This window comes from Aspergillus stella-maris (assembly GCF_047715825.1).
Source record: "Aspergillus stella-maris strain CBS 113639 unplaced genomic scaffold BDV14scaffold_17, whole genome shotgun sequence".
In the NCBI taxonomy this organism is placed as follows: Eukaryota; Fungi; Ascomycota; class Eurotiomycetes; order Eurotiales; family Aspergillaceae; genus Aspergillus; species Aspergillus stella-maris.
The window spans coordinates 55,918-79,008 of NW_027396811.1; the positions used below are offsets into that span (position 1 = coordinate 55,918).

Here is a 23,091-nt window from a genome sequence, read left to right on the forward strand (position 1 = left end):
CAGATTTGTATGAGGGACAATTTCACGTGACTGCTAGTGCCTGATCAGGCCAAGCCCCGCCACGGCAGCCCTCGAATGACGTCGTCTGACCAATGATAGTCCACCTTGGCGGTCCACCTTCAGAGTTTTGGCCGCGTCTTTCAGGCTCCAACACCGTGAACACAATCCGACGTGCAATCTCTGTTCTTCTCTTCTGTCTTTCTATCTTCTTTATTCTCTCCTCTCCTTCCACTGCTGCCTCTGCATAGACTACTGGATAGTCACCTTTTCTTTGAATTACCGACAAAGTATCTTGATAGATACTGTTGGTATCGATAAGGCACGCATACTCCCCCACCATCAAAGGAAGGCTCGCCCCCCGCTATTTTTACTGGTGGTCCACTCTTGTCGCCCAGGCAGGACTCTCTCTCATTTTTTCCCTCTTCTCTCGTCTTCACGTCAGACCTCCTCCTACGATCCCCCCCTCCTATCCCATCTCCCTCCCTTCCTTATCAACAACACAGCCAAGATGGTCTCCGCTTCCAAGGCCGCCCGTATGGCGAAGCGTGGCGATGAGAAGAAGACTAAGAAGGCCGGCAAGTCCAAGGACGACACCCCCGTCGAGTCTGGTGCCGAAGACCAGCCTGCCACCACCGACGCCAAGATGAAGGAGGTCGAGAAGCTCACAGCTCAGATGGACAAGCACGGTCTGTCCGACCGTGTCACCACCGGTGTGCTCTCCTCCATGGCCTCTTCCCGCGACGCAAAGGTCACATCCGCCTCGCTTGTGTTCCACGGAAAGGTCCTCATTACCGACTCGACTCTCGAACTTAACTTCGGTCGTCGCTACGGTCTCCTCGGTGAGAACGGTTGCGGAAAGACTACGCTGCTCAAGGCTATCGATGCCCGCGAATTCCCTATCCCCGAGCACATCGATATCTACCTTCTGAACCAGGGTGCCCCGCCTAGCGACCTTGGTGCCCTCGAGTGGGTTGTGACTGAGGCTCAGAACCAGCTTGACCGCATGGAGAAGCAGGCCGAGGAGATTCTGGAGCAGGAGGGCCCCGACAGCCCTATCCTTGAGGATCTGTACGACGTATGTTACCTCATTTCCTAAATTATTTGAATTATGCTAACTGATCATCAGCGCATGGACAAAATGGACCCCTCTACCTTCCACACCCGTGCTTCGCTTATTTTGACTGGTCTCGGTTTCAACAAGACGACAATTCACAAGAAGACCAAGGACATGTCCGGTGGTTGGCGTATGCGTGTGGCTCTCGCCAAGGCCCTCTTCGTCAAGCCCTCTCTCCTTCTACTCGACGACCCCACTGCTCACTTGGATCTCGAGGCCTGTGTGTGGTTGGAAGAATACCTCAAGAAGTGGGAGCGTACCCTCGTCCTGGTTTCACACTCTCAAGATTTCATCAACGGAGTCTGCACAAACATGATCGACATGCGCGGGAAGGAGCTCATGTACTACGGTGGTAACTACGACTCTTACCACAAGACCCGTGCCGAACAGGAGACCAACCAGATGAAGGCCTACAACAAACAACAGGAGGAAATCCAGCACATCAAGAAGTTCATTGCCTCTGCTGGTACCTACGCCAACTTGGTGCGTCAGGCCAAGTCTCGCCAGAAGATTCTCGACAAGATGGAGGCCGATGGTTTCATCCAGCCTGTCATCCCCGACCGTGTCTTCAGTTTCCGCTTTGCCGATGTTGACAAGCTTCCTCCTCCTGTCCTGTCTTTCGACGACGTTTCCTTCTCATACTCTGGTAACTGGGAGGACACTCTCTACGAGCACCTCGACTTTGGTGTCGACATGGACTCCCGAACGGCCCTTGTCGGACCCAACGGTGTCGGTAAATCTACCCTCCTCCGTCTCATGAACGGCAAGCTCTCCCCCATTGGTGGTCGTGTCTCCCGTCACACCCACTTGAAGCTTGGCATGTACTCCCAGCACTCCGCTGAGCAGCTCGACCTCACCAAGTCGGCTCTCGAGTTCGTCCGTGACAAGTTCCCCGAGAAGAGTCAAGACTTCCAGTACTGGCGTCAACAGCTCGGTCGCTACGGTCTCTCCGGTGAGGCCCAGACCGCTCTCATGGGCACCCTGTCCGAAGGTCAGAAGTCTCGTATCGTCTTCGCTCTGCTTGCTATCGAATCCCCCAACATGATCCTCCTCGACGAGCCTACCAACGGTCTCGATATCCCCACCATTGACTCTTTGGCCGATGCCATCATGGCCTTCAGCGGTGGTGTCGTTGTCGTGTCCCACGACTTCCGTCTCCTCGACAAGATTGCCAAGGACATCATGGTATGCGAGCACAAGACCGTCCGCCGGTGGGATGGCAGCATCGGAGAGTACAAGAACCACCTCCGCAAGAAGATGATTTCCGAGGGTGCTGTCTAAGCTTGACGCATTTGATGTCTGAAAAAAAAAATACCCTTTTTCTCTTTTACGACTGGCATGCTAGATCATGATACAACGTGGGAGAAGAGGAAAAGTTTTCTGTCTGAAAGTTCTATCTATCTGTCAGGCCCGGGAGTGATGACCCGTCCCGGGCTGATAGGATATAGGGGATCAATCCCCCTTTTGCTTGCGTCAGGAGATATCTGCTTTTTTTATTTTCTTTGGGTGCTTTGCTTAGTTTAGATGGCCTGTGTTTCATACCTTATCCATCCTTCCATTACCTAGACTTTTCTCTTGGAGGGTGAATATGATTTCTTTGCTTTGGCATGTCCGTAGCCCCATCATGTTTCTTACCACGGGTCGCTTGCGCGCGTAATGGAAGTAAGGCTTCTGATCTTACTATTCGAACATCAGTAAACTCTCTCAAACAGCCTGTCTACAGCTTCCCATGTCGGCACACCTGCACCTGTTACTATCGCTTCTCAGCTGCCATGAAACTTGCTCAATGGTGCCTTGCTTCCCATGGCACATAACACATGGATGACCCGTCACCTCTGGTAGGCCAGTGTTAAGCAAACCTCTCGCTTCATCTCAATACCGACCTCTTAATCCTATATCACCAGCTCGCCGACGTTTTGGTCCTTCTTTAGTCGTCTTTCGGTCATAATCCTACGTCCCTGAACATCACTTACAGTCATCAGCAATCCACTCTCCATTCATCACCATGACCGCCCCATTCGGACACCTTCCGATCTCCGACCTTACGGGCAGCAACGACGAAGGTGGACGAGCCAAGAAGAGAAGATTCATCAACGTCACTGATACCCCTCAGAAACTTGACATAGGAAAAGCCAGTTTGAACGAGAGTCGAAGATTGGTGGCAATCGTGGACCTCGCCTGGTTGAATCCTACTTGGGGTCAACGGATGGAAGCAAATCGGCCCCTTAGCGAGAAGCATGTACAGACCCTGGTGGACGATCTCACTCGGAGCATCAGGCGATTTGATGTCGAGAATCACTGCAAAGCTAGCGCTGATCCCGTCCTGATACAGCGCCTGATTGACACCGCCGAACATCCGACAAGCTTCAAAGCTTTGCGGAAGAAAACCCTACTAGATTGGAAGTTACCGACCTCAGAACCATTGACATGTCTCTGTCACCTGAAGGACCAGTTGGTCAATTCACTCTGGATGCCGGACAACATTGACGAGCTGCTGTCCTTCGCTTAAATGGTCTCAAAGCGTCCGTTGAGGAGGGAGTATTTACCAATGGTAACACGGACAGTCCGGACACCAAGGTACGTCTCATCCATCAAACCAGCTTGGTGGGCTTGGCTAACAGCCATCGGCCCATAGTCCACGACGCGGACGATCGAGCTTTACGACTACGATATGCTTGCAAGCGATCCGATGGCTCAGGTTCGCCTCCGGTACAATGGTGCCGTGGCCAGACACAAGGGGTCGTTCGGCGACGACTTCTCATTTCTGCATTTCATCTGGGCCAAATTCAATGCAGAAACACGGTCGGACATCCTGTCCTCTTAGAAAAATTTCGTCGAATTCCTCTGCGCCCTTCTTCCCAGTAGTGGAGTAGTCACGAACTGGCTTCCGCTGCTGAAGAACGAGGAGTGGAGGTCCAGGATCGAGAAACTAGTCTCTCATCCATAGGGAAGATCAGTTGTCGTAGTGAGCCAGCTGACAAGGGCATTTGCGTGCCACTACCCGGCTGTATCCTTCGAGCTCTTTGACGCCATCGAAAGATGATTCGAACAACATTTCGGAGACAATGTCTTTGTGGTTGATCCAGAGGACATGGATTTTTTCATCGCCGTATTGGAGAACTTCTCCAAGTACAATCTGCGCGCCTTGTTCTTCCCCTGTTGGCCACAAGACTTCCTATTCACTGCACGGCACAAAGTGTCCGGCGAGCTCCATCGGCTCGATCTTAGTGCCCTACGTCCTGCCCACCAAGATGATGAAGATCCTGGATTCCCTGTCCTTGGGCAACGCGTAGTGGTTGGTGGTGTCCGCTACAAAAACCGCAGGCCAATTTTCCTTCATTCGCTCTGTGACGAGGATTACGTGAAGCTTTTTCACACCCTGCGGCTGCTGGGCCCCGAAGCTCGATTCCCTCCGTGGCCCAGAATCATGAAAACTGATTCGCAGTATATGGCTCCGGTTTTCCACAGTATAATGAAGCACATCTACCAGTGGGTTAATACCACCAGGAAGATTCCGGGGGCTAATGCGCCTGAAATTATCAGCTTCACGTGGAGTCAGCTCGCAAGAGACGAGATACTGTCGGTCCGTAATGGCCATGTCTATCCCATCCAGGCTACCAACAGAGCGAGTATCCCTCTCTCGACCGAATGTCTTCTGCGTGAGCTCTGGAACTACATTTCCACATACTCCCGCGAGCTTTTGTCTGATGACTTCAATCCATGGGTACATGCAGGCGAGCGATCGAGCGCGCGAGCGACATTGAGAATGATGGCTAACTGAGAACAAGTTGAGCACTATGCTCCCTACGCCCCTCACCACCGATTCCTCCCAAACCGCTGCCTACGAGTACATGCGACGCTTCTTCAGCCCACAATGGTACTCTATTCTCAGCACGACCCCTCGTTACATCGGACCTGTGTTCTCTCAGCTCACGTTCATGCGTGAGTACAACACAGAAGCGAAGATCGTCGAGGCCAGACTACCCTGGACAATCTGGGGAAATGTCAGAGTCCGCCAACTTCCGCCACAACCCCGAGCTCATGCGCCTGCCTATGATCCGCACCACCGAAGCCCGCGAAGACCTGAGTCAAGAGGCAGCGGCTATGGGTGCTCTCTTCGCACACTGGCACTTGAAGAACGTTTGGCTCGCCCATATAAGCACCCCCATTACTGCGGATACAGCAAGGAACCGCAATGGAAACACTTTGCTTGAGCAGGAGCTAGAATTGGTCGAAGCAGCATTGATTCAGTATGCTGAATTTCTCAACACATTTGATCTTGGTCTCCAGCCGTTTGAGCCGGAGGATACAGACCGACTGCGCCTGTCTTCGATTTTTCGTCATTCTAACGTGACCCCTCCTGCGGACCAAGATTCTAGTGCTGCTGATGACATTCCGGTCAGCCAGTCTTTAGATCCCTTTGTTACTGCCACCGTCACGAATCCGCTTCGGCGGACCCCCGGGCGCCCACGACACCACCGCGTTATGAGTTCCTCCAACTAGTGGCCATGAGGGTGATCAGGGGCGTTGTTACGCTCGGGCACATTTGCATTGTGTTTTTAACTATCTAGAAAGACCATGTCACTAGACCGATGAGATTGGGCATGCTGCAGATCCATTGTGCAGTTTTAAGGAACTACATCACTTTGTCCAAACTTTCACTCAATGGAGCAACGATTGGTATTGATTTTGACTAATAAGCTATCTAAGAAACTGAATCCCTAAACCATACATCATGATCAGACTTCTTCAACCTATTACTACCGCCAGGAATAGTAAGCGGCCATGGCCTTTTGATAAGACTCCAGAGATATAGACCCATCCTCAAAAAGATCGTCTCTTTTCATGATCCACTGTTGAATGAGGCTCAAACAGCAACCGCTTATGTATTGAGCTCGGTGGCGATTCTCTTCAGTCCTCCACCGATCCAAAACCAACACGTTGGCATGAACATTCATTGCCTCCGCGACTCTTTCATCCTCAGTGTAACGAACATCCCTTACACGGCACGTCTCGAACGCCACCGCATAAATGGTCTTAAAGACCCGTTTCCGGGCCTCAGTCCTACCCGAAAACTCGCCCAAGTGGCTAAGGAGTTCGATATCACCACAAACATCCCCGCCATGGACGTAGGCGTTCCTAGCATGTCGACTTCGATTGACTCCATTGTTGTTGGTGGTGGTGGTGGTGGTGGTGGTACCGTCCGCAAGATCATCGAGAGCGCAGGCACGTATTTCCCGGTGTATCATGGCTGTTTGTTGCCTGTTTCTCTGTAGTCGCAGAATTTCGCCCTGTTGGGCGCTGAGTGTGCGGTCTTGGACCTCCAGCTTTTCGTTCTGTTCGCGGAGCAGCAGCTCTTGATTTCCGAGTCTTTCGTTTTGCTCGCGAAGCTGCAGATCGTGGTTTTGGAGTCTTTCGTTTTGCTCGCGGAGCTGCAGTCCGAGTTTTTCGTTCTGTTCGCGGAGCAGCAGCTCTTGATTTCCGAGTCTTTCGTTTTGCTCGCGAAGCTGCAGATCGTGGTTTTGGAGTCTTTCGTTTTGCTCGCGGAGCTGCAGATCGTGGTTTTGGAGTCTTGCTTCGAGCGAGTCGAGTCTTTGGAGGAGGGCGATGCCGTCGGCGTTCCCGACGGCTTTCATACCGTCGTGCGTGATAAGGGGCATTCGTGTAAAGAGTTCGTCGGGGTTCTGCGGGTCTTTGATGGTCTTTACAAGGATACCGCACCAGTTCTAGTTTTTGAAGAGAGAGAGAGAAAGCGTTGAGTCAGTGACCGGGACCGGGACCCGACGACTCAATATAAGCTTTTGCGATTTGGGTTTGACTTACCTCTGGGCTTGGGGAGCATGCTACCGGGCTGGCCGGTTTGCTTCTAGCCATCTGTACGTCGTCGGTCCTTGTTGGTTGGCGGTTGTTGGATCCGGAGTGCTGAATGGGTTTGGTAGGCACCAACATCTCGAAGAAGGGGATAGAAAGGAATAGCGCTAACGAGTGGTTTGGGGTTGATTTGGTAGTTTAGTATAACGATTCGCATAAGTATTTAATTGCTATTGGTGCATATTAATGATCGTGATGGTCTCTATCTAGTACCTAGGTAGATAGCCCTAAGTCAACGCCGGGGGCAACCACCACAAAACGCCCGGGAGGGAAAGTACCACCTTACCTACTAGCTATCAGCTTTCGTTGCTAATTTCAACTTGCGAGCGGCGATGCATTTTCCAAGCTGGACGATGCTATTCAAGAATAGTCGAGCCATGAACTCGCGCAGCTGAGGTTATCCTTATGCGGTCTTGCTCCTCCATGCCGGCTGGAGGGTTGCCACATGTGGTAACCTTTCGACGTTGGCCGGCGAGCAGGTTGCTTATTGAACTTCTCGAAGGGGACTCCTTGAGGGTTGTCGCACTGTATGTGAGACGAAGACACGGTGGTGAGTTTATTCATTTTGAGTGGAATTCATTCAAGGCTGATGTTAGATAACCACGTCCTTTTTTAAACTCTCGATTAAAACTATCCCTGCCTCTCTTTCGTCCTCTCCATTACCAATTCCCCTCCAAAAATATCATTCTTCTTCTCAGCCTCGAGCTTCCTTTTCTTCGCTAGCCTCTCCATTTCGCTGTCTGGCGTCGCGGTCTCGCTACCTGGTGCAGAAGCAGCTGCTGCCGCCGCCGCAGCTGCAGGAATGCGCTTCTGGCCGGCGAGATTGACCTTTTCGGGGTTCTGACAGTGGTATAATTTTTTTGCAATCCGGCGCATAGCCTTCTTCTGATCTGGATCGGAACCGAGTGGTCTGTAGGAGTTTAGGAGGGCGGTGCAGGCGGTTAGAGTTTGGGTGAGTTTGGTGCGGAGATGTGTTATTGGGTTGGCGGGGTCATTGGCTGGTGGTGCGGGTGGGAGCTTAGTCTCGAGGTAGAACTCCGCGAGAGGTTGGTCGGCTATAGAGAGGGCAGACAGCCAGATCTGAGAGGGTGTGTAGAGGAAGTAAGCGTCCGTCATTTGAGCGGCGGCTTTGAGGATCTCCCGAGTATTATGGTGGGCTCGGGCAAGGCGATCTGATATTGATGAGGACTGGGGGTTGTTTGGTGGTGGTGGGAGGGAGGAGATGGTTTGTCGGAGGGAGTCTGCTGTTTGGTGTGGGAGGTGAGGTGCTGGTTGGCCTAGGCCCTGGGAGATGGCGTTAAGCTCCATGATCCCGCCTTCTAGGCCACGAAAAGGGTGTCGGACATCGAAAGTGAAGCGGAGACTTTGCATAACGAGGAATTCGGGGGTAATGATATCCTCCGCTGAGGTATCGCCAGGGACACCGTCGGCGAACTGGCGCAGCGACATGTAGTAGTTGTCGGTCTTTGTAGCGATGAACAGAGCGCACGGCATGATGGTTTTAGGGTGGTAGGTCATTGGGGAGTTTGTGAGGTAGAAGCGGCGGAGGTATTGGATTGCAGTGGCCTGTTGGTAGTTCTAGTCAGCGAGATGCACTTCAGCTAGATTGAAGACGCCAGATTGCATACCCTCACTATCGTCGGCAGTGGAGGCTTATAGCTCTCTCCGAGCTGTATGATCTGTTCGCAGAAATACCGCACAAAGTCCTGCTCCTCCTCCGGTGTCAAGCACTCGATATCCTTCTCCTCCTCCGGCTTGCTGTCCGCATCGCTGTTATTTGGATTGGGTGTGCCTGTCGCAGAAGAGTTGGCGGATTGTCGCGCCTCGCGCGCCCTCCGAAGCGCCCCTCGTACTCGATCACTTGCAAGTCTATTTGTATTTTGTCGTATTGATCGCAAGGAGTCTTCAGTGAAAGACCACAGGCGGAACTGTGAAGAGGTGCGGTAGAAGTCGTCTTCGATCATGGTGTGCGGAAGTGATCGTTGGCTCCGTCGTTTCCGCGATGGTTAATTTTGTTGTATGTCAAATAGTGGTAGTGTAGGGGACAGCCGTTTTCTATGCAAGCATGATCTCATGTACTCATTCTCGGGTGGTATTTCTCTTGGGAATTGAAGGCAGAGAGAGGGTGAAGTCAAAAGTCGAGACGCAAGGGATCCACGTGCTTATCGATACCGTTCCCAATCCGGTAATTTGCTAGAAGCGCCCGGACCAGCGCTGCCTACTGTAGGTAGATCATGAATTTCCATCGACACTATGCGACAAGGCAAAATGATTATGAAAGAGATGAATACTGTCTTGAGAGACGACTACTATCAGAATGGAGAATCTGCATGTAAACTAAACGTGTCAACATAATGTTCGTTCGCATACCCAAGCCGAATGTAAAAAAAAAAAAAAACAAATAAAGAGATAGCAATAATTATTCGCCAGGCACCGTGCTCGTCAAGTCATCCTAGTAAATTCCTGCAACCAGATTCGCCCACGCCTTACGGCTCCCCGAGGAGACGAGCGGTCACATCACCCATATAAGCCTCCTCTAATTCATAGTCCTCACCACCATTCCTATCAATACCGTAGAAGTTGAAGGCAGACACCACCTGATCTACATCAAAGCCCATGTGAACAAATCGATCGATCAGTTGCTTGTTGTATCCATCATACCTGTGAATATGTTAGTGGGTCGTCTCGTTCTGTTGTTTGATTTGACACGTACTTCGACAGATCCTCCTTCTCTCGCGATTCTTTTTCTTTCTTCTCCAGTTCCCGCAGGGACTCGCTTGTCGCACCACCACTACCTTCTCCGGCGGTTTTTCTTGGAGCGCCCGCATGTTTCGCTGCCCACTCGCGCGCAACGCGATCGAACTCTTTGGGGTTATGAATCAGCATAGTGGCAACCTCGGCGTCTTGCGGGTCTTTCGGTTCCGGTGTGCTAAGGAGGGACTGCAAGGACAAAAGGGCAGCCTTAATGGTAAGAATAGGCGACCAGGCGGACGACAGAGTATCAAGACAAATAGCGCCCTATGGATTGTCAACACAAAAGAACCCAGCGAGCTATTTTGAAGGTAGACCAACCGTTTGACTGCTAACGTTCGGATGCCAGACCTTTGTGACGAACTTCATCACCGGTGGTCGAAACGGATATTCGGTGGGTATCTTGATGTCGACGTTGTATGTTCCTCCCTCGTACGCTGTGCCTGGGGGTCCTGGAAACGATCCTTGAAGATGTGTGACATCGTCGTCATCTCCTACCGGCTCCGCAGTGATCTGGGAGTGGGTGTCCGCGCGAATATCGGCGATCTCTTTCGCAATACGGCGAGTTCGGTTGGACGCCATCGGTATTGATGAAAACGAATGATAATGATATGTATGCGATGGAAACAGCTAGAGAGAATGGGAAGCTAGGAGCCTGGGGCACTCTAGTCAGCCTCGAGAAACTTGGACGAACTTCACATTTAGAAGAGAGGAAGATAGAAGAAGAGGAAAGGCCAACTCAGAAACGAGTCACGGAAGATGACGTGTATTATGTGCGCTGGAGATAGGACTGAAAGTGGAAGCGCTTGGGTTGCGACAGAGCCTCACGCAGGCTTGGAGGGGAAGCTGGACGCTGGAGGGGCCGCGGATGGAGATGGAGGCAACCTATCTTAGTGTAGCTAGGCAGGCCAGTAGAATGCTTGGGAAGAAACTATCCGCTAGGTTGACGGCGATTAGGTAGAAATAGAGCGAGAGAGAATGGAAGCAGGCGACAGGCGAAGGTCGAAGATGGGTCAGATTGTCGCTAGAGGCAGGTTCCCGCAGCTTTAATATGCTTTCTTTTGCAACACGCCAACTCTACTCTACACCACCACAAGGGACTCGACTCGGACTATTTGATAGGATGAGCAACAACTCTACACTCGCAATGACTCGACATCGGGATCTGCCTCAGCCACCAATACTCCCTTTCCACCTACGTAGCAGTAAACGAACCGCCTCGTCGTGAGAACGCCTCACTTCAACTGCAGCAGGCTGCTTCTTACTGGCGTCAACCTCCAAGCCACTCACCATCGGGACGATTGGGTTCCGGACTGAGCGCTGAGGACAAAGGTTGGTAATGGTCACGTGGTCTGTTATCACATAATCAATGCCAAGGCCTGACGAAGGCGACAACAGCAACAGCTCCAAACTGCGTCAAGCTGCTATCCAAGCTCCCCGTCATCCTCTCCCTTTCATCCCCCATCACTTTCTCGACTGATCATCCTACCGCATCTCACTCTACCCATATAAGGCCTCTAATCTCTCTTCTTCACACCTTCCCGGACTATGGTCGGTATCCTCACTCTTCACCACGTTGCTCCCAGCTGACAAGCCTATTACGTGTAGGGTAACCAGCAGTCCAACATCGGCGGAGGCGCCCCCGGCGACGAGAAGGACGCCAAGGATAGAAAAGTAGGCCTTTGTTTATTTCCGCTATGGATACTCGTTCTTGTCGCGATGCTAATGCTTCCTAATTAGAAGGACAAGCCTAAGTACGAACCACCGCCGCCTCCTACCACTCGCATCGGACGTAAGAAGCGCAAGGCCGCCGGACCCAGCACCGCATCAAAGCTTCCAGACATCTATCCGACATCAAGATGTAAATTACGATATCTCCGGATGCAGCGCGTCCACGATCACCTCCTGTTGGAGGAAGAGTACGTTGAGAACATGGAACGCCTGCGGAAAGCCAAGGCATCGGCTACACAGGGTGCTGCCAACACAGGAGACGTGGAGGACAGAAATGCGGATGAGCGCAGTCGGGTCGATGACATGAGGGGAAGCCCGATGGGCGTTGGTAACTTGGAGGAGCTGATCGACGATGACCACGCGATCGTTTCCAGCGCCACTGGCCCCGAGTACTACGTCTCTATTATGTCGTTCGTCGACAAGGATCTTCTCGAGCCCGGCGCCAGCATTCTCCTACATCACAAGTCAGTCTCGGTTGTTGGTGTGCTGACGGAGGAATCGGATCCGCTGGTTTCGGTGATGAAGCTCGACAAGGCACCCACTGAGTCGTACGCTGATATTGGTGGTCTTGAATCCCAGATCCAGGAAGTGCGAGAGTCTGTCGAGTTGCCGCTCCTTCACCCTGAGCTGTACGAGGAGATGGGTATCAAGCCGCCCAAGGGTGTCATTCTCTACGGTGCCCCTGGTACCGGTAAGACGTTACTTGCAAAGGCTGTTGCGAACCAGACCAGTGCTACATTCTTGCGTATTGTTGGTAGTGAGTTGATTCAGAAGTACCTTGGAGATGGTCCCCGTTTAGTGCGACAGATCTTCCAAGTTGCGGCTGAGCACGCGCCGTCAATCGTCTTCATTGATGAAATTGATGCCATCGGTACGAAACGTTATGAATCGACTTCTGGTGGTGAGCGTGAAATTCAGCGTACTATGCTTGAGCTTCTCAATCAGCTGGACGGTTTCGATGACCGTGGAGACGTGAAGGTCATCATGGCCACGAACAAGATTGAGACCCTCGACCCTGCCTTGATTCGTCCTGGACGTATTGACCGCAAAATCTTGTTCGAGAACCCCGATCGTAAGTTGACCTTTACCAACAAACAGATGTGGACAACATGCTAACAGAACCCAGAAAACACCAAGAAGAAGATCTTTACTCTTCACACGTCGAAGATGTCCCTCGGAGACGACGTCGACCTCGACGAGTTTATTAACCAGAAGGACGACCTCTCTGGTGCCGACATCCGCGCCATTTGCACGGAAGCCGGTCTGATGGCTCTCCGAGAACGCCGTATGAGAGTACAGATGGACGACTTCCGCGCCGCTCGCGAGCGTATCATGAAGACGAAGCAGGATGGCGGTCCAGTGGAGGGACTGTATTTGTAGATGCACATGTTTGGTGTAGTGCTTTTATTGGCGCTGTCACTGTGCTATAGAACTTGTGTATTCTAATCTAACAACTTAAATCGTTTCGTGACATCTTGCGTCAGACACGTATATTAGACAATCTTCTTAAAATTCGTAACGTCAAACGGACAGTTGACACACACAGTCTGTCTGGACGGACTATATATTTGGGACTCTTGAGTCTCCCATTGATATTGACGATGTACACGCATACTTTCTCGAGCAGCCCTACGATATATATTGACTCCCCAGTGAGAGTTGGCACTTGCTTCTTCTCATCCACGTATCGAAACCGAGTCTTCAGCAGGTTCTCGCGCAATTTGTAATCATAATCAACATCCACAGCGAGGAGCTTCGCGCGTCATCACCAGACGAACCTAGGCACGCCGATAAGATAAGAAGCCAGCCAAACACTGCAAACATTGACGCAAACCGACGATTCCGAGTCAACTTCGCCGACAAGCTTGCGATCCTGTGACATCCTCTCAAGAAGCAGCAGATTTATATCTAGTAGTCATGGAGGGCTTCGACGAGGAAGCATTCAAGCAGTTCTTCCCCAGCAGCTTCGGAAAGCAAGAGAAGAAAACCGACGTCTTTGCTCAAATCGACCAGAGCAAACGCGCCACCAAGCCAGAGACCAACGATACGACCGTTAAGACCATCAAAGATGAGGACGGAGTGAAGTCCGACGACGACGATGATGATATCGGTCCTGCGGGGCTTGTTGGTCAGGAGAAGGCGGATAGTGCCTCGGACGATTCAGACGACGACGATTCGGATTCGGATGACGAGGACGAGTTCCCCGTTTCGCATGAGCTCGTGATGAAGACGCATGAGCGCGCAGTTACAACTATAACCGTTGACCCGTCGGGGTCGCGACTCATATCTGGGTCTACGGATTGTTCGCTGAAACTCCATGATTTTGCCTCGATGACGCCGTCGACTATTCGATCGTTCAAGTCCGTTGATCCCTCCGTGAAGAAGCAGTCTGCTTCGCAGGAAACGCATGCGGTGCATTACGCCGCTTTCAATACTATTTCACCAGCATATGTTCTTGTCGTTTCGGCGACACCACAACCCCGGATCCTCGATCGCGATGGCGAGACCGTTACCGAATTCGTGAAGGGTGATATGTACCTGCGGGACATGCACAATACAAAGGGCCATGTCTCAGAGGTTACGAGCGGAGTATGGTCTCCGACGAACGAGAACCTGTGCGCGACCGCAGGAACGGATAGCACAGTACGGATTTGGGATGCGAATATCGGGAGGTCGCAGAAGCAGGTGATTATGCACAAGTCGAGGGTTGCTGGCTCCGCTGGTCGGAGCAAGATGACTGCTGTCGCTTGGGGTTCGCCGAAGCAAGGTGGTGCGGATGTTCTTGTTGCTGCTGCGCTTGATGGGAGCTTGATGATGTGGAGTGGGAATGGGCCTTATACGCGACCGAGCGCCGAGGTTAGGGATGCGCATACGAGGGATACTTGGACGAGCGGTATTGATATCAGTGCTGATGGACGGCTTGTCATTACCAAAGGCGGAGATGATACTATCAAGCTATGGGATACGAGGAAGTTTAAGCAGCCGATTACGACTGTTGCGCACCCGTCGAGCTCATCGCGGTACCCGACGTCAAACATTATCTTTTCACCATCCTCTGCGAATGTTGTTACGGGCTCAGAAACGGGCCATCTGCACATCCTCAACCCAGCTACGTTGAAGCCTGAACTTGTCACGCCAGTTACACCAGGATCGCCATTAATCACAGTGCAGTGGCACGAAAAGCTCAACCAAATTCTGACCGGTTCTGCGAACGCAGAAACCCATGTCCTATACAATCCGACCATGTCAACCAAGGGCGCCGCGCTGGTCATGTCCAAGGCGCCCAAGCGCCGCCATATCGACGACGACCCAACACGCACCATGAACCTCGCCCAGGGCATTTCAGGAGACTCGGTGGTCGTTGGCTCGAACGGCGTTCCTCACTACAGCTCCGCGACTTGGTCCGCACGACACCCTACAATTGGACTTACGGCATCCGGTCGCTCAAGGGACCCCCGACGACCTCACCTGCCAGTGCAAACACCATTCGCCAAGTCGCAGCCTGACGAGAGACATATCCGAGAGAATATCCCGCTTAGTTCGATGCGCGATGAGGATCCTCGCGAGGCATTGCTGAAATACGCAGACAAGGCCGAGAAGGATCCGATTTTTACAAAGGCTTGGAAAGAGACGCAACCTACGACTATTTACCGTGATCTAAGTGATGATGAAAAGCCGGAGCCGGATAGGAAGAAGGCCAGACGGTAAAAGTCGGTTATCGGTTTGATATAGATTTATGACCCTGAGATGTAATTATACCAATTCAAAGTTCATTGTGCAGGGGTTCTGTGGGTGTTAGAAAATTGTAGGGGATTATTAGCAATATCAATATATGACCCCTAGGCAATAAAGTATCTGAATCAGGTAACAACCATCTTTGTACCACCGCCATGCAGCAAGGGATCTCTCTATGCCTGATGACGTTAAGTGCGGCACAGATTGCAGCCTGCTGGATGAATCCAATGGCAGTTAAGCTGGTCGACAGCACCTCGATAAACCAATCGATAACCCCTCGGTGACCCAGATTCAATCAAACCCTGTTGTGATCGTATCGAATTTCTCCGCAGCGCTATATACGATGGTCGCGCCTAGTCTCCAAGCTTAACCGGCCCTGCTCCGCACCTGCGACCGTCCTCTTCTCCTCCACCTCTCCTCCCTGCGCCTTTCGCTTCACACCACTTTATCGTCGTTCGGTTCTCGCGGATTTCCGTCTATTGCTCGAGATCTGTACCGTCAGACAGCTCTTGCAATCCGACAAGTCAACAGTCGACACCGTTTATCACAGGGGCGCCCGTTACGATGACCTCCTCTCCCTCTTCAGCATGATTACCTTCTTTGAACTCATTCAGATCTTCGAAATATCACGGGCTTAGACCCCTGTACATCTTTGGCACTCCGAAGCCGTTCTTTGATCTTATCGCGGCGGCGGACCTGAAGCGGCCGTGCCTTCATTCTTTCGCTATTGTCTAACCTTTGCGTCTCATTTATCAGCATCTCGAGCACAATGGATTCTTCGCAGGAATATCCCTTAGCAGCTGGCCTGCTGGCAGCTCTCTCTTCCACACTTACCGCAATACCGACGCCGATATTGATACATACGCCGATATCCCTCACAAGCCCGACTCCCACGCCGTCGCCGCATCCCTTCTCGATATCCTCTTCCCTCGGACACGACCACGAACATAAAGGTGGAGAATACGAGTGGTCGTCTTTGATAGGAATTATAACCGCGTTAGCTGGGAACGTACTCATTTCGCTGGCGCTGAATATCCAGCGCTACGCGCACATCCGGATAGACAAGGAATGGGAACACGAGAAGGCGCAGCAGAACGGGAATAGCAACGGCAATGGGAACTGGAAGAGGTCTCACCAACGAGATGTCTCGGGGAGCTCGTATGGGGCTGTTGAGGGGCCGGCTGAGCGGTATCAGGATGAACCATCAGTTCAGTCGGACCCTTACAGAGACGAAGAGTCGGATTGCCACGGTGAAGAAGACGGATTGCTTGATTCGGCTGTATCGGATCGCACGGTACAGGGTGGGAATGGTAGTGGGAATGGGTCAGGAGCTGGGAGGCGCAAGTCCTACCTTCGTTCGCCGTATTGGTGGGCGGGGATAATCCTCATGACGCTCGGCGAGACGGGCAATTTCATGGCCTACGGATTCGCGCCTGCGTCGATTGTGTCGCCTTTAGGTGTTGTCGCGCTCATTTCAAACTGCGTTATTGCGCCGTTCATGCTGAAGGAGAAGTTTCGGAAGAGGGACTTTTGGGGCGTCCTTGTTGCTATTGCGGGTGCTGTGGTGGTTGTGCTGAGCGCGAAGTCGTCGGAGGAGAAGATTGGGCCTCATGATATTTGGGTGATGATTACGCAGTGGGAGTTTGAGCTTTATCTGGGACTTACTGCCGGGCTTATTGTTGCGCTTATGTGGGCTAGTAGCAAGTATGGACCGAGGACGATCCTGATAGATGTTGGGCTGGTTGCTCTGTTTGGTATGTTGGAACAATCTTCAATTTTAGGGACGGCTGCTAACTGAAGCAGGTGGATATACTGCGCTGTCAACGAAAGGCGTTTCCTCGCTACTATCGTTTACGCTGTGGCACATTATCACGTTCCCAATCACCTACCTACTGGTATTTATCCTCGTTTTCAGCGCCCTCATGCAGATCCGGTATATCAACCGAGCTCTGCAGCGGTTCGACTCTACTCAAGTGATCCCAACCCAATTCGTTCTTTTCACACTCTCCGTCATCATTGGAAGTGCAATCTTGTACCGAGATTTCGAAGCTTACACGGCTGCCCGGGCTGCAAAGTTCGTGGGTGGCTGTCTCCTCACATTCCTTGGTGTTTACTTCATCACCAGTGGACGCGTGCGTGCCGATGACGAGTCATCGTACTCAACTGACGAAGAAGAAGCCATTGGTCTTCTACCAGGAGAGCGGTATCAGGACCGACTCGATCTGTCTCCGCCTCTGCCAGCTCAAACAAAGAACAAACCACGACCGAGAAGCCCGGATCTTCTCGATGGTGCTCTCCAGTCACCTGCAGGCTCGCTGCTCAGCCAGGGACTTGAAGACCTCGATGATAGCCATAGCACCCCGCGCGCAGGAATATCAGTCACATCTCCCTCGCCTGCTGGATCCGTGGCAGCGGACTCCCTAGCGGAGCCTTCACCGGGTTCATCTTCCTCATCGCAACCTATATCCCTACTAAGAAACCCCTGGGCCGAGTCTCTTGAGCGAACGACATCGGAACCCCAACCTGAGCGCCCAAGCACTCCTCCAGGAGAGCCCTTACAAAAGGCAACCACCTCCACCGTCCTCCTCCGCTTCCCTCCCGCCCCAGACGCAGACGGCCCCGGAGCAACAGACGCATCAAAACCCCGAACAAACACAGTCCCTCAAACCCCTCCCGCCCGCAAAGCCCGCAACTCCATCTCCTCGCACTTCTCGCCCGGCCCCTTATTCTCTACACTCTCCGGCGGCTTCAGCGCCGTCGTCGCGGACTCCATCCGCCGCGGCGAAATGAGCCCCGTCAAAGAAAGAAGAACACCCAGACCCCGCAACAGGAAGAAGCACCCCAGCACCTCAGTCTTGGAAAATATCCTCCGCGACTCAGACGGCGGTGCCGAGGACCTACTCCAGGATCCCGACGCCGGTGTCTGGGGCGATAATCCGCGCGCTTCAACTGTTACCGCGCCTGCTGATCCGGAGGGACTTGCTACTGCGCCTGTTAGTGTGGGACAGTTGACGCCTGGTGTTGAAGGTGGCGAGATATTGAGGAATAATTCTGATGACCCGACTACTATTTCGAGGTTGAGAAGTCTGAGTGATTCTTGGAGTAAGACTGTTCCTTGGCTTGGTGGTGTTCTGCAGAAGCGGAAGGAGAGTCAGGGGCAAAGTCAGAAGGAATCTGACGAGGTTCAGGCTCAGACGCAGACGCAAGGAGATGGGTCTTCTAGCCAAGATGACCACCAGCCGGCATCAGGAGATGCGAATGCTTGAGCTTTACCATGACTAGTGCATGCTCTTTTCTCTTTTCTTTTCCTTCTGTATTCAATGTTCTGGGTACATATTGTCTGCTTCATACTCCTTCCTGTCTGCTTCTTTCCTTTTGTTGGATGGTATATCCCAACTCATCTCTTTCATACTGCTTGTTCCCTTACTTACACTACACAGGGTGGCTGCTTGATACCATTTTATTCTCGTTCTCTTTGTCGTTCTCGTTGTTAATAGCATGTTCATGTTCATGTTACCCACTATGTGAATTGTAATTAGAAGAATCTATTCTCTTATTCCACTCCACTCATTCGGATATTTCTCAGTATATGGTAACGGTAGGGCTTGAAGTGGGCTAGGCTATGTGCCTAGGTAGTTACGCCTGAATACTATTACAAAAGCGGTTAGTAGTTGGTATGCGCCTGTGTAGGTAGTGGACCATCATCGCACCTTCCTCACGGACCTAGAGGAACGTACCTTCCTCGTCTATGCACCCGCTTTCCAACCGACAATTTTGGAAGGAGCGACCGCGAGATAATTATAAATTGTACTTGTCTCAAAGGTAACACCAGGATATGGGGTATGTGACACTAGATCAAACAACAACGGTTGACGTTACTATATATATAAAGATATGTAAGACAAGACAAGCAAGAAAGACCCGCTCAAATACAAGCCACATCCCAACAGCCCACCACAAGTATCAATGTCGCAGCCGCGATACATATACCGGGTAGGCAGGTACCTAGCTAATAGATCCAATCCACGCAACAAGTCCCGTCAAAGATCTACCGCCTCCTCATCCTAACACTAATCGCCTGGTCAGGCCCTAACATCTCGAAACCGAAATTCCGCATACTCATGCCGACGTTCATGGCATCACTGAGGATCTCAACGTCGTACATCTCCACCAGCAGCGCGGTACAGAGGAGCGTTATTACCTTTGCGAAGCGCCGGCCGGGACAGTAGTGGTCTCCGCTGCCGAAGGGCATGAATGTGCCTTTTGATGCAGATGCTGTGAATTCGAGGTTAGGGTCTGTGGGATGGGGAGGGGATGACTGCGACCGCACCCTCAACCATCTCCCGATTTAGAATTCGTCCACCGGGTGCTCTGCGTTATCACCACTGGACCAGAAACCAGGATTCATGTGCCCTGGTATCTGGTGTGTAGCAACGTAGTGGTCTTTCGCGATGTGCCATCCGCGGACATTGATATCGTGGTGCGAGACGCGCCAGAGGAAAAATCCATTTACGCGAAGGTGGAGGGTCTCGGCAAAGACTGCTTGGAGGAAGGGCTGTTGGAGGAGATTTTCGATGTTGATTTTTAATTGCGGGTTGTTTTCACTCTTCTTTTTCTTTTCTTCCTGTTGGAGTTCTCCTGCCGCTGCCACTGAGACTGGTTGAGAGAGAAGGCAGGAGTGGAATTCGTTGCGAATGCATTGGAGTAGAGTGAGGTCTTTGAATACCTCGAGGGTGGTCCAAAACGAACCCACGATTACGTTGTTCAGCACACTCTTTTAATAAACTGCAAGTCAGCTGCTGGGTAACTGGAAAGACGGGTCTTAGGGCTTGAGTGAACTCACCCCCAAAGGAAAGCAAAGTCCTGGGACGCCATAGCATCGAATTCAAATGACATGCAGGGGATGGGCTCTCCAGAAAAGCTTTCTAAATCCTGAATGAGCAGATGTACCCGAATATCAAAAGGGATTTGACTTACTTGGGCGAGAGAATGAACTTGCGTGGACTCCAAAGCAGTGCCAGAGGTAGCATTCCCAGAGGTCCGGTGAGGCAAGCTGCATAAGGTGGATGCTTGAGCTCAGCCTTCCCTGGAGTGTGTGATATAAACAGAAATAGAGCTACTCTATAGAGCAGTAGACAGACACATGAGAGTGCAGGAAGGCTAAGGAGTGGCGGATACTCGGGCAGATCCTGCAAGCAACAAAGGAAATGATCTCTCGAAGTTTATAGGGCCATTCTAAAAGTCGACATTTTCTGATAGTCTGACCCAAAGTCTTACTCCGTCCGTGATGGGCGAGCTGTATTGGGCCGCAAATCCTTGAATGAGCCATTGCTCGCGGTCCCCAACCATAATCTTTTGCAAACCACATTATGACTGAAAGATATCAGTAGACGCAAGACACTCTTAGGCGTTCGACAGGGTGCTGGAAAGGCTGCTTACAGCCTCTCTATACTCTTAGAATATCTCGCAGTAAGCCGCACGGTTGCATTGGCCTATTGAAGCTCATTCCTGATAGTCCGCGGTGGTAGGACAGGGTGATTCCATGTGTCGAGGGGTTGCAACGTCTTTGACGAAGGCAAATCTGACATGCATACTTATTTAGAACGAATTGCAGATTTGATAACCACTGCCTACTTCTCCATGGCAGTCCGACCATTGAACAGCCGCAGCGTGGATGATGAAGTAGGGTTCGTATCTTGGCGACACGCAGCAGTCGGCGTTGGCGGATTGGAAACAAGACTACCGTAGGGAGTCCCCCACCCGGTCATCACATTTCGGTCCTTCGAGGTGCGGGGAACCCCACGTACTGATCAATCGCGGCGACCACAAGATGACTGGCCAGAAATGGGATGCACAGAAGAAAGGCAAACACTAGACACTGGCGTAGAATGCACGGTGGGATCGAAGTCGATGCTGCAAACAGGCATAGCGTAACAATGAAGCTGAGACAAAACACCATCAGAGCTCCTCGCTTGGACATTGAAGGCGTTTCTGAGGTATTATGGAGGTGGATTTTGGAGGTTCCAGGGTTCGTGATACGCTGTGTGGTCTTGAATAAAGCTAAAAGTCGAGACCTTCCTGGGGAAAGACAATGCATGATAAGTCTTTGAAGAGAGTATGATCAGCAGTTATACTGTGCTGTATGTGTTGTATGTGTTGTATGATTCGTCAACCGCGGGTCACGGCTGGTTGGAGTGCCCGCGCTTCATGTTCCACAGAAAATGATGAGTAGCCTCGCTATTTAGAGCATCGCAAGCTTACGAGATAATAGCCTCCGCAATTCAAGCAGGTAAATTAGCTTCTAGACTGAGGACGCTGCAAGACGACCGGCGCTGACGTGGGAAAGCCTCCGCAATCAAATGAGCTGGAAAAAGAAAAAAAAAATTAAAGAAAGGAAGAGACGTGCAGATCTGGTGGGAGGAATAATCCCTGCTCAGAGATAGACAACCCTGGAGAAGGCTGATCGCAAGCCTTATGGTGCGAGGTGCCTGGAATAGCGCACGGCAAGCTGTCCTCACTACAGGTAATGACCGGGCATCCTTGTCGTGGTTGTGTCAACTTGATGCTGCTTCAGCGAATCCGAAGTCTCTTCAGACCGAGACCGGGAATGGCTGTGTTGGACCCTATGCAGAATGCCTTTCGGGTCATTATCGCCCTCCAAGGGGGCAGTCGGAGCGCCTGACTGCGTTTCTGGCCCGGTGGTGTTACTTTGAGAAAGAGGGTCCAATTTTGACTCAGGCATAAGGTACCAAGAATTGCGTAGGTTGTCTCGGCGCCGGCTGTTCGAACCGCTTAAGGATTGCTTTAGGGCGCGTTTGATGGAATACCGGATCGGGTTGGAAGCTTGGGTGCGGGCTGTGAAGAAAGATCGAAAAGCGACCGCAGAAGCGAGGAAAACACCAATCTCAGAACTCAAAAACTGCCGATAGGTTTGCCAAATTGAGTCAATAGCATCACCGTCGACAAGACCGCAAACGCGGGCGATAGACAAGGCAATCATGACGATGGTCAAACACAGAGAGCAGGTGAGAATGATCTTTTGCGACAGCCGGACTCGAATCCTCCAGATTATGGAGAAAGGGATAGCGAGGACTGTAATATTGTCAATGACGCAGCGCTTAGAAGTGCCGAGTTATATCAATCACATACTTAGGATATCACCGACGGTGTCCATCACCATGAGTACAACAGACTCGGCAACGATAATTCGGTTGCGATCTCCGGTTGAGCATGTTACTATGAGAGTTAGTCAAAGCAGTATTAAGGTGAGATAAAAGGTTCGTACGCTTCTGTCATCGAAGAAATATGGGCAGCTGATGAACCAGATTGTTGAACCATAGATCAAAACGGCAACGTTGAAGATCGTTATGGCCCACCAGTAGATCATCCAAGGCCGAAGACGATCATTCAAAGTTTTGAAGAAAAAGAGGAAGCTGAGCTTGACCGCGCTGAAGGAAAGCCAGACAAGGGTGAGGCAGATACTGCTCCAGAGATGGAATTTGGATGACATGTCTCGCCAGTCGGCAGGAGGCACCACGCCCTCGACGCCAATAACCAAAGAGTAGGCGACATACATTCGGTCAATAACCTCCTGGTACATGATTATCATGCTAGCGATCAGTAATGCGAAGGCTACAAGCAGGAACGTATCATCCGCGGCAATTCGGCTTTGGCGCACGCGAAATCGAATGAAGCATCTCAGGAGGACGCCGAGGACTGCAAAGCCGAAAAAAAAGATGTAGATACCTGTGCAACGTTATTCTCTGTCAGACAGGGGATTGTAAAGGTATACTCACGATGAAGGAAGTTTTGTGGATTCTTCCGGCACTGTTTTCGGGGCTCATTTTGGAGGATTAAAGTCGCAACCAACGCTTGGATGGTGTTCTGCC

General features: G+C 51.6%; 8 protein-coding genes across 8 annotated transcripts; 5 read left to right on the forward strand and 3 right to left on the reverse strand.

Annotated features, from left to right (window-relative positions):
- Positions 1–508: 508 nt before the first annotated feature.
- BDV14DRAFT_188690 (ATP-binding cassette family ATPase ARB1) lies at positions 509–2,395 on the forward strand (the record flags this gene model as incomplete). The annotated part of the gene is made up of 2 exons (XM_073771102.1): positions 509–1,075; positions 1,127–2,395. 2 exons carry the CDS (start codon positions 509–511, stop codon positions 2,393–2,395), a joined length of 1,836 nt encoding a protein of 611 aa, XP_073629699.1.
- A 724-nt stretch (positions 2,396–3,119) lies between these two features.
- BDV14DRAFT_198545 (uncharacterized protein) lies at positions 3,120–3,938 on the forward strand (the record flags this gene model as incomplete). Its single annotated transcript, XM_073772994.1, has 3 exons — positions 3,120–3,610; positions 3,679–3,691; positions 3,750–3,938. 3 exons carry the CDS (start codon positions 3,120–3,122, stop codon positions 3,936–3,938), a joined length of 693 nt encoding a protein of 230 aa, XP_073629700.1.
- A 103-nt stretch (positions 3,939–4,041) lies between these two features.
- Positions 4,042–5,601, forward strand: BDV14DRAFT_34454 (uncharacterized protein). The gene is made up of 2 exons (XM_073776590.1): positions 4,042–4,838; positions 4,903–5,601. The coding sequence occupies exons 1-2, from the start codon at positions 4,206–4,208 to the stop codon at positions 5,326–5,328; spliced, it is 1,059 nt and encodes a 352-aa protein (XP_073629701.1). The 5' UTR covers positions 4,042–4,205; the 3' UTR covers positions 5,329–5,601.
- Positions 5,602–5,874: 273 nt separating this feature from the next.
- On the reverse strand, positions 5,875–8,949 carry BDV14DRAFT_198547 (TFIIH complex kinase subunit CCL1; the record flags this gene model as incomplete). The annotated part of the gene is made up of 3 exons (XM_073772995.1): positions 5,875–6,840; positions 7,649–8,551; positions 8,614–8,949. 3 exons carry the CDS (start codon positions 8,947–8,949, stop codon positions 5,875–5,877), a joined length of 2,205 nt encoding a protein of 734 aa, XP_073629702.1.
- Positions 8,950–9,303: 354 nt separating this feature from the next.
- BDV14DRAFT_170529 (E2 ubiquitin-conjugating protein UBC1) lies at positions 9,304–11,017 on the reverse strand. Its single transcript, XM_073768219.1, has 4 exons — positions 10,476–11,017; positions 10,058–10,391; positions 9,699–10,003; positions 9,304–9,646 (listed from the first exon to the last, which is right to left on the reverse strand). Exons 2-4 carry the CDS (start codon positions 10,316–10,318, stop codon positions 9,472–9,474), a joined length of 741 nt encoding a protein of 246 aa, XP_073629703.1. The 5' UTR covers positions 10,319–10,391; positions 10,476–11,017; the 3' UTR covers positions 9,304–9,471.
- Positions 11,018–11,617: 600 nt separating this feature from the next.
- Positions 11,618–15,175, forward strand: BDV14DRAFT_188693 (26S proteasome subunit P45; the record flags this gene model as incomplete). Its single annotated transcript, XM_073771103.1, has 4 exons — positions 11,618–12,539; positions 12,594–12,843; positions 13,121–13,164; positions 13,380–15,175. 4 exons carry the CDS (start codon positions 11,618–11,620, stop codon positions 15,173–15,175), a joined length of 3,012 nt encoding a protein of 1,003 aa, XP_073629704.1.
- Positions 15,176–15,449: 274 nt separating this feature from the next.
- On the forward strand, positions 15,450–18,763 carry BDV14DRAFT_170535 (DUF803 domain membrane protein). The gene is made up of 2 exons (XM_073768220.1): positions 15,450–16,956; positions 17,006–18,763. The coding sequence occupies exons 1-2, from the start codon at positions 15,972–15,974 to the stop codon at positions 18,466–18,468; spliced, it is 2,448 nt and encodes an 815-aa protein (XP_073629705.1). The 5' UTR covers positions 15,450–15,971; the 3' UTR covers positions 18,469–18,763.
- Positions 18,764–19,250: 487 nt separating this feature from the next.
- Positions 19,251–23,046, reverse strand: BDV14DRAFT_198552 (uncharacterized protein; the record flags this gene model as incomplete). The annotated part of the gene is made up of 6 exons (XM_073772996.1): positions 19,251–19,477; positions 19,586–19,976; positions 21,825–22,294; positions 22,352–22,438; positions 22,538–22,948; positions 22,995–23,046. The coding sequence occupies 6 exons, from the start codon at positions 23,044–23,046 to the stop codon at positions 19,251–19,253; spliced, it is 1,638 nt and encodes a 545-aa protein (XP_073629706.1).
- Positions 23,047–23,091: the final 45 nt, after the last annotated feature.